General features: G+C 42.6%; 1 protein-coding gene across 5 annotated transcripts in view; it reads left to right on the top strand.

The window, feature by feature from the left end:
* Nucleotides 1–654: 654 nt before the first annotated feature.
* Nucleotides 655–14,606, top strand: part of FBXL17 (F-box and leucine rich repeat protein 17) — a 304,415-nt gene continuing 290,463 nt past the window's right edge. For 2 of the 5 annotated variants that reach the window (XM_072860234.1, XM_072860235.1), the window contains exons 1-2: nucleotides 655–1,745; nucleotides 12,872–12,994. In XM_072860234.1, the coding sequence (XP_072716335.1) occupies nucleotides 978–1,745; nucleotides 12,872–12,994 (891 nt within the window). In that variant the 5' untranslated portion in view covers nucleotides 655–977. The remainder of the gene's footprint in view (nucleotides 1,746–12,871; nucleotides 12,995–14,606) is intronic. The other 3 variants (XM_072860236.1, XM_072860237.1, XM_072860233.1) reach the window with 3 other exon arrangements.

Here is a 14,606-nt window from a genome sequence, read left to right as displayed (position 1 = left end):
ACAGCCCCTATTTGCAAAGGTTTATACACACTGGGCACCTGCAGCGAGGTACAACACAGGACAGTTAGAGGTGAGCATCCTCAGGAGCAGGGTGTACAGGGACAGTGGCCTCATACGGGCCCTGGCTCTGGCCAGACAATGATTTAAAACAGCAGAAACTGGGTATTTGCTAGAGCACATTGGTAGGAAGAAGGAGTTGATAGAGAAAACTCAGAGGAACGCTTTTGGTGGTCTCAGAGCTTGTGTTACCCTGCTACTGCAAAAACCCAGCCACAGTCCTGCACAGCTGTGTACAATCCGACACCAGTGGGCAGGAGCCCTCTCACCTTTCCCTACAAATTGTGACCAAAAAAACTTTATTTCAGGTACTCAAAACCATGCATATATTGTACACATAATATATATATAAAATAATATATACACATACACATTATAAGCTTATATACTTGCTCCACTCTATACATCTGTATTTATACACACAGTGCATTTGAATAACACACGTACACTGCGTATTTGGCCACACACAGGCCCACAGCGGACATGAACACCCACACGCGCACGGTGCGTGAGTGGGGGAAAAGAGGGGGGCGGCCTGCGCCGGCCGGGGAGCCGTTACCGGCGTCCCCACAGCTCCCTACCGGCCGCTCCGAGTGGAGGCCGCCGGGGCCGCCTCTGCCGCCGGGGCCCGCAAGACCGCCCGTCGCCGTCGTCGGCTCCCAGCCCGGCCGCTAGCGGCAGCACCACCGGGAGGCGGCCGAGCCGCGGAGCACCGCCCCCTCGCCTCCCCCGGGGGAGGTCAGGGCGGCGGTAGCGGAAGCTTCTCCCTCCCGGCGCCGCGTCCCGGAACCAGCACCGCCGACGCGTCCTGTCCTGTCCTGGCCCCGCCACCTGCCCCCCGCGCCGACAGCATGATAGGGCCCGCCGCCGCCTCCCGCAGGTGACACCCCGCGGGCCCTTCCGCCTCTGCCGCCTCCTATATGGGCCACCTGCTCTCGAAGGAGGAGGCAAGCAGTCTGAGCCGAGACCGGGACCGCCGCTGCCGCCGGGGGAGGAAGGTGCCGCCGCGCAGCCGGAGCTGCTTCCTGCGCGGGCCCTGCATGCTCTGCTTTATCGTGCACAGCGCCAGCTCGCCCGCTCCGGAGCAGCCCCTGCCCGCCGGGGACCCCTTGCTGCCACCGCCGCCCTACGCTGCCCTCGCCGCCGCGGAGCAGCGCGCGGCCCGCCGCCTCCTCCGCCTGCCGCCCGCCGCCTGGGAGCCGCGGGGCCGCTGCCAGCGCCTCCTCCTCTCGGGCCTGCTGCCCTCCCCGGTGCGGGGCCTCTTGGGGCCGGCCAGGCCGCCCGGCGAGGTCGCCTCCGAGATGGTGTGCAAGCGCAAGGGGGCCGGCCTGCCCGCCTGCCCGCCCTGCAAGCAGCCGCGCTGCGCGGCCGCCGCGGCGGCGGAGCCCGAGGCCGCCGCCTGCCAGTGCCCGGGGGAGGTGCAGCTCTGCGCCCTGCCCGCCGCCGACGGCTGCGCGGCGGGCGGTGGGGGCGCGCCGGCCCGGGGCGCCGCCGGGGACAGCGGCGCCGGGGGGCAGCGCGCCTCGCCGCCGCCGTTCCCCGCGCCGGAGGAGGGGGAGAAAGAGAAGGAGAAGGGCGGCGAGGCGGGCTGCGAGGAGACGCTGGAGCACCCCGGCGACTGCTGCCGAGAGCCGCTGCCGCCGCCGGCCCCGGACATTAACCAGCTGCCGCCCTCCATCCTCCTCAAGGTGGGTCGGGACGGGAGGGCGGGCGGGTGTACTCCCCCCTCGCGGGGGGCGCGGTGTCCTGCCCCTGGGGAGGCCGCCGGGGGTGCCGATGTCCCTGGGTGGGCTCGGTGGCTTGTCGGAGGCGGTGGGGCCGAGGAGGCCGGCCGTGCCCTGAGGGGTCTCGCCACCTCCGGCCCGGCCTGGGGTCGCGCGTCGCCTCCCGCACCGCCACCTGCGGCGGCTGCCGGGCCTGGGGGGAGCGGGGCGGCCCGCCGGGAAGTGCGGTGCCCCAGCCACCGCGGGTGCGCCAGCAGCCGACCTCGCTCTCCTGGCCTTTGGGAGATGAATAGGGTTGTGGGTATGGTTTTTGGTTTTGTTTGGGTATTTCTTCCCCTTTGTTTTGGTTTGTCGTTGTAAACGGCGTTGTGAGTCGTTAACTGGAGGTGAAGACAGACAAAACTGCCCCAAAAGCTGACTCGTACCTGTTAACTTCGTAAGGTGTCCTTCACTGGTAGCTTCTTACTTCTATCACTGATGGAGTACTTGGCAGGGGGGACAATCATTGTATTTAGTGCTTCTGTGCAGGTCAGAACTACATAGACAAGTTTTCAATGTTGGTTGGGAAAAGAACTTGTATTACTGTGCATTTTGAGTCAATTTTGGCTTTACCGATTTCACAGTCAGCCTAAGTATTTGTAGCCCTCTTGAATTACATGCTTTCATAACCTCTTACTTTGTATCTTCAAAGAACAGTCTTGCTTTCTTTCCTGTCCCTTTTGCTGTTTTCCCGTTACGTTAGTACTGTTCTCTTTTGAGAACGACTTTTCATTTTTAAGGTACTCGCTTGACCTAGTCAGTATGCTGACTTTCGGCTAGACCTTAGCTGAAAAGACGAGTCTGGCTGGAACTGAAGCCTGTGATGTTTTCCATAGTTTGATGCGAGTGTGTCTTTAAATTTTGGGGAATAGGGTTTCAGTATTACAGCAGTTAACTCTGGGGTCAGGTGGCTAAACTTAAAGCAGGGCATGATAATGGAGGAGCGTGAGACAGATTACTCTTCCTGTTCTTCGTATACTGCTAGTTGTACAACCCCAGTGTAGAAAGTACTTCCGTTACTCTGTTGTCAGACAATAACAATCTACTTATTTGTCTGTCTTGCACATAAAATTAGTTCTGTGGGGTTTTCAGTTGGTTTGGTGGGGTTTTTTTGTTGTTGTTTGTTGGGTTTTTTTGGTACACATTAATGTGTTAGTAAGGGTATATCATGTTTCATAAATGCACTGTTCAAATTCCTTTTTGGCAAATATTTAAAACTCATGAACTATCATATCTGAGTTAATCTATTCTGTGATTTGTGGAATTGAAACTTTGTTTTGTAGTTCTTCTAAAAAATAATCCGTTTGCCACTATTATTGAAAGATAATTTTTTCTTTGATATTCTGTTGTTTTAGGATTTGAAAAGGGACTTACTTGATTAGTATGGCTTAAACACCTTTTCTGATCAGTGGCATGAGTACTTTTCTGTGGTTACTTTAGTACTCTGTTTCACTTTTTCAAAAATATCGATCTGCAACTCTGCCATAAACTAATTCTTTTAATAGTGAAGGTATGTTATGCCCATCTCACCTGTGGACTAGTTTAAATATTTCTTCCATATGGTTTTCTATTTCATATTGACACAGTACCTCATTTGCATCTCTACTTTCAAGGGGGGTTTTTTGATATGTTCCCCAACTTCCCCAATAATTTTGTCTCTTTAGTCTCCCTGTAGTCCAGCTCCTTCTGCAATGTTTTTGAAAAAGCCTGCCCTTAATTCCAGCAGCTGGAACCAACCTACTCACCTGTTGGGTATTTTTTTTATTATTATGTCATCCCCACCCCCAATTTCTGCTTCAGTCCTTAGCTAGATGTATGGACTGGGTTGGTTTTTTGCGGGGGCGGAGGGGGGAGTGGCTCCTTCCATAGCATCCTATTCTGTTATGGGACTTCTGACTTCAGATTTCTGACAAGGCATCTTGTTAACTGGGTTATACAGGTGCCTGAAGGCCTGCATATGCTGAGTTTTGATAGAATATCTCAAATATAAGCCTTTCTCCAAAGGTACCATTTTATTATGAGAGGGTGGGAGACAAATATAACCAAAGTCTTTACTAAACTTTTCACTGTAGGTAGTGGAGACACAAACCTTAATACAAGGACAAGAGATTCCATCCTCAGAAGTCTCAGGAGCTAGGTCCTGGGTTTTTTTATGTTTCCTTCCCTTGATTCCCACCCCCTCCTGATGGTCAGGCGCTAGTGCAGGAGTGGCTGTCACCTGTGTCTGGCTGTATGTGGGCTGGAGACAAGCCCAAAGAAACATCTAAGTAATAGCTGGCCACTTAGCTGCCATGGGCTGCTCAGGTGCTGTTCTGTTGTTAAGCAGTTGTTAAGTGTCCCCTAAGTGAAGAATACCGGGCTGGATGGAAGGGTTTGTCAGACTGACCTTGGCCTGCAGGTCACTGGATGGGCCCTACTGAATCGGGAAGTTAGTAGTGCAATGTGCCAGTTGATCCTGTTCCCCTGGGTGGGGAAGAGGTCTCTTTGTCAGTATGGCGGGATAAAAGAACTGCAATTCCGCAGATTGAACAAGCTTATATGTTGTTTTGCTTTTCATTTGATCACTGAAATATGTATCAGAATAAAGTAGTATACAGTGGGCAAAATTTCATCTATAAGCTTTGTAGATGAGGGTGATTGCCTTTAAGTAAAGGGTAATTTAAATCCATTCTCTTTAAAATCTGAGGGGAGCTAAGGAATTATAGATCAGTCAACTTGACTGTAACCTAGACAGATGTGTGAATGAAAAAAAATGAGAGCTGTTTGTAAGCATGCAGTGCAGAAGATTACAAAATCTTGTGCTATGTATCACTAAGTTTTCAAAACTTTAAGCTATATATCACAAATCTGTGCCTATTGCAATTTCACTGCTATTTATTTTGGGAAAGCAGAAATAAATTTTCCTGTTGTACCTGTTACTGCTTTGCAGTGCTGCTGTTTAATTAAAAAGTTAGCTGGTGTAAAATGGTCTGCAGACTGAGTGAACTTAGTAATGCTGATTCAAACACTTCAGATTTCCTTTTGAGCTCTATTAACAGGAACTGTGCATGTAGAACACAGAAAGGAAGTTCTCTGCTGTGCTTGGTGCTTTTAAAGCCTCTGCTAGAGTACTGCATTAGGTTGTGGTCACTGGGGTCTCCTTAAAAAACCCACAGACAAATTGGAGAGGCATCAAAGGAGAGCTAGAGGTCATGGAAATCATGGCCTGTGATGGTAGTTGGAAGACTGTTCAAACTGAATGACATTCTATTCAGAAAGAAGACTGAGATGCACTCTTTTGTTACAAGAAAATTGATAAAAAAGTTCGACTGTGTTTCTCTCTTTTGTCAAATAAAAAGAAATAATAAGCTTAATTTGATGTGAGGGAAATTTAGGTGAGTTACTTGGAAAATGACACAGTGTGAGAACATTTAAGTCTTGGCAAAGGTGGTTTCCCATCTCTGAGGTTATGTGAGGAGTTGGGGTTATTATTTATTAATTCTTTTTTTAACAACAAGGGGGATGTCCTTATCAGGGATGTTCTAGGTGTGCTTGAACTTGCTTCAAAACAGAGAATGGTCTAGAATAAATGACCTTTTTGATGTCTTCTTTCTGTTTGTTGCCTTTATTTTTATAAAGCATGAACACGTGCTGCTTTGTCTGCTGCAGAGACCCTGTCAGTTTTAGCTTAGAGCTAATGCACTATGAAGGCAAGATAAGCATGTGTGTGTATTTTATTTAACTTAACGTTTTCATCAATGTATTATTATTATTTGAGGCACTACAGGCTCCTTTTGTTGCATCTTTACTCAACTTTTTTTACTTATTTTTCTCATTCTTCCTTTGCTGTAATAACTTGCATGTTTTTCTTGCTGTACTAATTTACATGTTTGCTTTTGATAAAGTTGATACTAAATGCAGCGCTGCTAGCACTGTGCTACTAGCACTGCATTTAAGATTATCTGAGTGATATGAAGTGGGTTTGATAGACCAGAGCTAGACCTTTGTTTTGCCTTCTGACTTTTGAATGCTGGCATTTATTTTTAATAAACTTATGCCTGAAAAGACTGGATGCACATATTATAGTTGCACTGTCTTTTTTTTTTTCTGGCCTAGTCAGGAGGCAAAGGCATCTCATTCGGATTGGCCTTCATCCGTAAGTTCATGGAATCACTGTTGTAATACCATCATTCTTTCCTTCTTATGCTGGTGTTCCCATCAGTTTATCCTGTCTAGAGTTTATGTTGGGCCTTACTTTTAGCTATAGCACTGACAAAAATGGAAAGGGCTTTGAGAGTTTGTGGATGATGTGCGGAGGTAAATGTTCTTTTCTTTCAATCTTAATTATTATGCTGAACTCCTTTTTTCTGTAGCAATAGATAACACAGCACCATTGATTTTTTTTTTTTTAATATGAAGCTCACTGTCACCTGGTGATTGCAGTAGGGAAGCAAACCAGCTTTAACTTCACTGTGCTGTTGCTGAGCTTCTGGAAGTGCAGCTGAGGGGCACAGTTTTGAAGGAAAGGTGTGCCAGTAGACTAGTAACAAAAGCAAAGATATCATATGGACTTTATTTCAATGATAAAGTTCTGAAAGATGTCCTGATATATTTTGTGATTTGTTGCAGAATTATAAAAGTAAATAGGTACTTTGCTTTCCACAGGTGTGTGAGAAAAGGTGGCTTTTGTGTAAGCATGTAGGTTTTCACAGTAGAGAATGAGTTATGTGATGGAGACAAATGTCTTGGAATGAAATTTCTGCTTTTCCTGAAGGCAGATAGATGCCTTGACACTCACCCCCCATGGCCAATAAAACTTTTCCTAATGTTGTTTAGATGTTGTTTGGCTTGGTTTACATCCCTGAAACTATATATTATTGCATGGAGAAAACTAATAGATTACAAGTGGTGCAGTGTGTGAATGCGAAGTAAATGAAAAGTAACTCTTGCTTTCATTTCCTATTCATTTGTTTCTTTTGTTCAGGGTGCCTGACGTGTGTTTGATCTTTCACAAATTTTGGTACGTTTTAGTGTCTCTGTTTTTGAACTGTTGTGGTGATTCAGAAGCAGCACAGGTGTCTTTTAGTGAGGACAGTTGGGTGGCTGGGAGTAAAACTTTATCAGCCCCTTCAAGTAAAGATACTCGTCAGAACCCTTTCTTTCCATTAGTAGGAAAGGTATGGTATCAGTGTCTCCTGTCATTTCTTATGGACAGAAACTAAAATTGTGTTTTGCATTACAGCTGAGACAATCTGTTAGCAAGTGGCTGTCAAATGCAGTGTCTGTCTCCCTTTTATAACCTCTGGCTGCAAGTTCCTACTGCTAGCTTTGTGCTCTGTGGAGTGATGGTGCAATTGCAGAGTGAGTTGATTCAGATGGCTAATCTGACAGCAATCTAACATTGCAAAACTTTTCCTTGGGATCAGCTGCCTGAAAAGACTTTCTCTGGGTACAGTACTAAATCCAGCGCAAAAGTTCAGGTAACCAGGAGTAGGAGACCAGTAAACTGTTCCTACTGATGGCAGCTTGCCATAAGAATCCTGGCTGTGATGTGAAAACATGCCATCACTTTTCCTGGCTGACACGTTTTTGTTAATCACAAGAGCATTTTTAACTTGATTCCCTTTATGGGTGTACTGAGGCTCCTTTCAGAGGTGTGTGCCTTGAGTGCTTATATCTTTCATATACTCAGGTGCTCATGAATCGTTCATGTTTCCCTTATTCAGTTGAGGTTATGTGTGGATAAAGTGATGAAACCTCTTAAAAACTAAGCAAGTATTTCTCTCTCCTTCATTTGTCTTCTGTTGACAGATGACTCCTTAATTTTCTGAAATAGAACTAAACAACCTTTCATAAACATAAAACCACTGGAAGCTTACTTCCGTATGCCTGCAATGAACAAATACTGTGTTTAACAGTTCAGAGTAAGATGTCATGTATTAAGCATGTTCCTTTTATTGAATGGTACTTTAGAATTATTTCTGATAATGAAACTTCAATTTGCTGAAAAAAATTGCACCCAGTTGATGAAACAAATGAGCAATTTTCCAAGAACAAATGTATGAAGTTTATTAGGCACCATAATGTGTTTGAATTTACATTTTAATGTTCTTATATGTACTGTTGTTGTTAATGCCATGAACTTTTTTGTTTCAAAACAAATCTAGCTGACACAATGTAATGAAAACAATTTCATAGATATCTATTCTTCTTGGGTACAAAAGATTTTTATTGAGAAAAGAAAGCTTTATTCACAGCAATCTTTTCTAGTTATATTGAAAGGTCTTTCAAATGAAAACAACGGACAGAAATAGGGGATGCATGGATTCACCTTTTATAATCTCTCTTCTACCCTGGGGCCTATGGTCTATATTTTGTTCATGTTCATAAAGCTGTAACTTGTTCTTCAAGTTAGTAGTATCTTTAAAGAATGGTATTGGCAATCAACTGACTTTTCTTGCCTCTGTTCCTAAGGCAAAAGCTTCTTAAGTCTGTGCAATCAGTAATTCTAACTCCTTGATTGTGGTTTTTAAGTCCTTTATTTTTTAATTAGGATTGTCTTTTGATAAGTTAAAGTTCTTTCTTGAGTTATGCTTATGTTTACTTCATATTTGATTTGTGTAATGTGAATTCCTGATTTTGGAAAACTTGGTGCTGAGGATATTGTGTCAGCAAACACATGCATAATTTTCTAGTACCGTACTTTTTTTGTAGTAACATTCTCAAGTGTGAGTGACTTCATGATTTCCTTTGATTAGAAGTGCAGTTAGGTATCTCCTTCACTTGATCGAACTTTGAGGAACTTGGTTTAAGGCGAAAGTTATTGAATATTTACAGATAAACTAATTAAGTTTAATACATGGATTTACGATATTTAAGTCTTATCTTTAATCTCTTAATAAAAGGAATTTATAGGGTGTTCGGTTGTGTGTCCCCCTGCCCCGAAATGCTAACATTTAGCACAAAAGTTCAAAGTAGTCCTTTTTGGATACACAGCTTGAAATATCTAGCATACATTTAATGGAGAAACAGTGGGGAAGCGTTAAGGGTGTAATGTCTGAAACCCATCACATAGGGACTTAGTGGTAAAGGAGGCAATTACACAGAACAACTTTTATTTCTAGCTTCTCTGGTTGGACCTTTCAGTAATCAACAGCTTCTTCCTCCCTTTCCCATCCATTGTCTTGCAAAATATTTATTCCAGAAAGTTGAAGAAAACCCCAAAACTTGGTTAGGTGCTGTTTTTTGACAGTCTGAAGTATACTGTGCAAGGACTTCATTTGGCTGGATTAAAATCAATCGAACCATCACCTAATCGAGAATTGTGGATTGCCACAGGTGTGTGCAAACACACTGAAGATAGCACTGTGGAATTAGTTGTGTTTTGTTGCTTAAAGGTAAAACAACTTGTTTGCATGGATTTTCTCCAGTAAGGGATTTGTATGGTTGTATCTGTCAAGGACATAAAATTGGACTGTTTGAATTGAGTTCAGCAGATTGAATGTGGTCTGTCTGAAAGCTAGCTAGATCTGTTAGATGACTTTTGCTGTCCTGGTCATTGCATTTTTGGATTGTCTTTTCACTGTGGTCTTTAATGAGTCTGGGTGAACACTTACTTTGAAGCAAGAGCTTGACATTAAGGAACTGACTGTATCTGGAAAGTGTGATAAAGCCACCAGTTGAACGTTATGGGTGTTGATCCTAAATAGGCTGTAGCCTGGAGGCCCAGAAAGTCTTTTGCATCCATTGAAGAGGAAGAAAACCCCACTAATCTTAACTATCACTTGAAAGGTTGAAGCAGGAGGCACTGACATCTATTTTAGGAACTTGAGCTGAAAGAGGGTGCGATGAGAGTGAGCAAGGAACATGAGTAGGGTTTTTTGTTTGCTTGTTTTGTAGAACTCTGCTTCCTCTATCCCTGCCTCTTGCCAACAGGGGAAAAAAGTGTGAAATTAATCTAGAAAATACTGTTAAACTTGTATTTTTTTTCTTTTGAGAGTGCTGAGGGATATTTCAGTGTCTCTGGTGCTTGCAAGGAGAATTAGACAGGGAGTTGAGGAGGAAAAAAGTGAGTATTGGACGTGCAGGTGTACATGCTTAAGTACAATTTTCAGGAATTAAATGTTCTAACTAGTGGACCCACTGCCCCCAGAAAGTTATCTATCATAAGCAGGATTTAAATGAACAGGCTTGTGGGTAGGAATGATTTTCACTTTCAGGTGTGCTTATACAGCCTTGGGAATTAGAAGACAATTTAAAACTCAGGACAATTAGGCTGCCATGGTATCAGTATATATCTAGAGAATGAAATGGAATTAAAGGGTGGTGAAGGTCATCAGAGTGAGTTGTAGCATTTTATGCATTAATGTAGCATTTTAACCAACAGCTAAGGTAATCCCTTAATATAAGGATGATGTGCCACAAAACTGAAATATGTGTAGGCTTTGCTACTAAACTTCGTTTAGTGTAATTCAGTACATCTTCTTTTAACAACTGCAGGCTCTGAAGAGAAACTGATGTTTTACATGGTATTAATCAGAATCCTTTTATAGTTGGAACTTTTTTAGCCACTGCAGACAACAAAACAAGCAAGGCCTTGTCTTTGAACCTGTGGCTACTCCTGTCCATGCTGGAACTTCCGCAATGACTGTCAGCAGCTGCTTTTCCCCCTGGTGTCTTCACTCTGATTGTTTCTCAAGAAGTCAGTTTGCAACACCTGTACACTCCTTACTTGTCTCTGCAGCTAGAGTTAAGTACAGCATGGCTAAAACATGACCACAAATGCTTTCAGACATCTCTTCCAGAATAATATTGTCTGTGCAGCAATACTGTTTGTGTCAAGTACTGAATCAAACTTGCTTCTTTTTTGTTTCAGCGTTGCTACTGCTGTGTCTCATACAGTAGCAAAGTAGTAGCAGTAGATCCTCTGTGATTTGTGAGGGCTTTCAGGTTTTGGTACGATGGTAGTTGGAACAAAAATTATTTAAGAGATTTCATATTCACAGTGGCAGTGGGATTAGCAACAGTCTTTCTTGTTCTGTGTTTGCTGTGTTCTTAAGAACTGCAAGCTCTTGTTTCTTGAAGTGAAGGTGGTATTTCCACAAATAAGCATATTTATTTCCCACTGTAGCAAAGATTAGTTAAAGTATTTTATAATGCTGACCTCAGCATCCTTTCTTAGTATTAACTGGAGTCACTGATGTCCATCTAAAGATAATGTGGATTGTATTGCCTTGTTCTCTTCAGAGGTTTTTGAAACTGTTAAAAGATTCTGTTTCATACTAGTAGTAGGAACTGAAGTTTCCTACTGCTTTTACTAACTTAGAATTGCTGAGAATCATCAGACTGTCATCTTTTTCTAATGCTTAGAATTACACTTTTGCAGTAAGAACATCAGATGCCAAATTACCACTTACTATTTAGTGCTTTTTCCCTGCTTGGCTGGGGGTGATGGTAATTTATGGGTGCTGATCACAGCCACCTCTGTGCTCTGTGTGTGGATTCACCAGTACAGACAAAGAACTGCAGGGAGGAAGCAGGCATTGATTGTTTCATCCGCACTTCTGTCTGCCCGTGTTCAACTGATTCCCTAAGAAGAAACATCTGTTGACTCTGGTAATGATCAAGGAAAGGCCTGCAGGAAAACAGGGTTCATGCACAGTCCTTCAGCACTTGCGAGGAGTCTTACGTATGAGATTGTGAGTTTTTCATAGCTGGAGTAAGAAGATGGGAGTGATAAATCTTGCAAGCATTTACAGAAGGTGGTGAATTTGATCCCTTCCTGTCCCCTTACTGTATTTTGCAGATTTTTTAGGAATAGTCAATCAACTCCCCTTTGCCAAGGGGTCTTATAGGGATATACATATTTAGAACTGCTAAGCTAAGCCATCTCCTAGAAACAAGGGGGCAGTAATGGCTGTTATTGTTGACAGTTGATTATCTAGTCCGTTCTAAAGACCACCAATGATGGAAATTCTGTAAGTTACTAGGTATTATATTCTAATGCTTCATTATCCTCAGTTTGAGACTAATTGTCCTACCCACACAAAGAAGATGAAAGTGTTGTTCTCTCTAGTTTGTTTACCCCCTTTGCCCTTCCTTTTCCTTGGTTAGACAGGCCTAGTCTTTTCTTTGAACGTTTTCATGTTTTCTAGGCCTCAGTGCTTTCCTGTGGACGCTCTCCAATATTTTCAGATTTTCTTGAGCACGTTGCCTACAGTGCTTCTACTTAGTAGTTGATGTCCTCATCAGTTGAATGGGAGGACTGTGTCATGTTTTGCAGTCTGTATTCCTGTGTAGGTACCTTAATGCCATGATTGTGTCTTTTCATTATAGGATGACGTGTAGATTAAAGTTCATTTGTGGTTATAGGGTACCTTCATAAGTAACTCTTGACAGACCACCTTTTTATATTTATTAACAACACTACTTCTGAGGAAGGGCTGAATATAATAAATGTAACAGCAATTTATGAGTCTGCCATAAAGTTACAGTTTATTCTTTTTTGCAGCCAGCAAAAAAGTGCTCAAAACCTTGGGGTATAAAATGCTAATTCTGCTTAGTTTCCTTGTGTGACACTGATTTGCTCTTCTGATCTGCTTCACCATCCCATGCCTCCTTCCTGCAAGACTGATGTCTTAATACCTCTATGACTCTTCTTTTCAATTCAGTTAAAAAATAAAAAGAAAGGCTTTTCTATCTGAATCAGAATGGGAATGAAAACACTTTGTAAATGGCTTGCAAATAACATTGAGCTAATACTTGTATTTGTAATTCTTTAGGTACACCACCTCAGAAGCACATTTGAAATTTGGTCTAAGAAATGAGTGCTTAAGTAGGATACACTCTGTTGTTGGTTGTGCTAATGTGACTTACTAATACCATTAGCTGTTGTGGGATGCAGGTTTTTTTGTTATTGTCCTTGACTAAGTAAGTTGGGGGCAAGTTCTAGAACTGTGTGTTGCAATGCATGCTGATACTTTTCTGTCTTTTACAAGATGGGTTAGTAATAAAATATTTCTGTCTCTAAAATATGATTACTTCTGACAAATATTTTTTCCCTTTCTTTACAGATATTTTCCAATTTGTCTCTGAATGAGCGTTGCCTTTCAGCGTCATTAGTCTGCAAATATTGGCGTGACCTCTGTTTAGATTTTCAGTTTTGGAAGCAACTGGATCTCAGTAGTCGTCAACAGGTATGAAGGTGTCATTGTGGAAAAACTGTGTTTTAATGACTCAGAATTTGTTCTCAGAACTTGTACTCTTGACCAAAGGTAAAAAAAAGAAACCCATAAAATGGTGATGTGTCTGCTTTCAGGGATTTTTCTACTAGAGGCTGAAAATGTCTGGACCCTTAGATTAACTCATTTGAATGTAGCTTCTTTTGACAGATCAGTTGTTAAACAGTGTGAGGACAAGTGCTGTTTGAAATGAATTGTGGGTTACCTGTCTCAGGTCTGCATCAGGTAGTGGCAGTTCCGTTCATAAGAATTATCAGATCTATTAAATGAAAGACGTACGTGAACTTTTCTGAGGATGCTCTAGTTTGAAGAATGGTTGCCTAACTGGTGCATGCTCTGTTTGTTTTAAGTTTTCTTTAATTTTTCTTCAACTGATGTGGTTCCTACTGATCAGAAGACAGATTCTGTCTTTTTAGGTCTTTAGCTGATCCTAGAATTGAATATGTCTGGGATTCATGGGTTTTATTTAGTGAGATCCTTTCAGAGCCTAGCCTTAGATTGTTCAGGGTAACTCTTCTCCTTGGAAAACTTTAAGGATGCTTGTGTTGTTTGTCCACCCTCTTTAGGTTTCTTGTTACTTAGTTACTTGCAGAGGTTTATAAAACAATTTCTTGAGAGTTTCTTGAAAATGGAGGGTCCCATTTGAAAACGCAACAACATGAACTCATCTGTGTTGGACATAAAAAAAGTACGTGGAATATTATTTTCAGGTCACTAATTCATAAGAAAGCATGCAAGTTCTCTTGCTTCTAGAGTTACTAGTTAACCTTTCCACAGTGGTTCAGAAATATGTTATGTAGCAGATTATCTGATTTTTCTTGAGTGACTCAAAGCATGCTCAGACCAGAGGTCCATCTTTTTGCTCTGTAGGTACTATATGTCAAATCAGTCTTTCTTCTTCATTGTCTTGAGGTGTAGCCTTATTTCTACTACGAAGTTTTTTAATGGTTTTGCCTATTAGGTATGTTGGGATCTCACTGAAGCTTATTAGTTGTGGCATTGCCATAAGAAACCTATCTTGCCAATTTTTTGAGTTCCTAAACAAATATTAAGGAGAAATGTTATCCTTCTCCGTGTGTAGGGAAGGTTTGGTGGTTTTGGGTTTTTTTGGTTATTGTTGGTTTGTTGTTGGTTTTTTTTGGTGTGTGGTTTGGTTTTTTTTTTTGGGGGGGGGGTGTGTTTGTATTTTTTGGTGGGTGTTCTTGGTTTTGTGGGGTTTGTTTTGTTTTGCAATTTGGCGTGTTTTCTAGCTAACAGCTGCCTGATGAAATAACAAGAAAAAATATTAGACTTACTACTGATGGAAAACAGATTGAATGCAGCAAATAAAGTGTTTGTTTCTCAGCTGTGTGAGGGGAAAACAAAAGGGATTCATGTTGCTCTCTTGCCCTCTCCAGGCTTAAAGCTAAATCCCATCTATGCTAAGTGGTAGATAAGTATTCCTGAATGGTTTTGTTAGAAAGACTTCTGTCATATGTTGCCTCAGGTTTCTTGAAACTAGACTTTAAAGTGAGGGAGTTCTATGTATTGTCTTACCTGTTTTGGTTTTGTTTGTTTTGTTTTAACT

This window comes from Ciconia boyciana, chromosome 4 (assembly GCF_034638445.1).
Source record: "Ciconia boyciana chromosome 4, ASM3463844v1, whole genome shotgun sequence".
In the NCBI taxonomy this organism is placed as follows: Eukaryota; Metazoa; Chordata; class Aves; order Ciconiiformes; family Ciconiidae; genus Ciconia; species Ciconia boyciana.
This window is presented reverse-complemented; position numbering and strand designations above follow the sequence as displayed.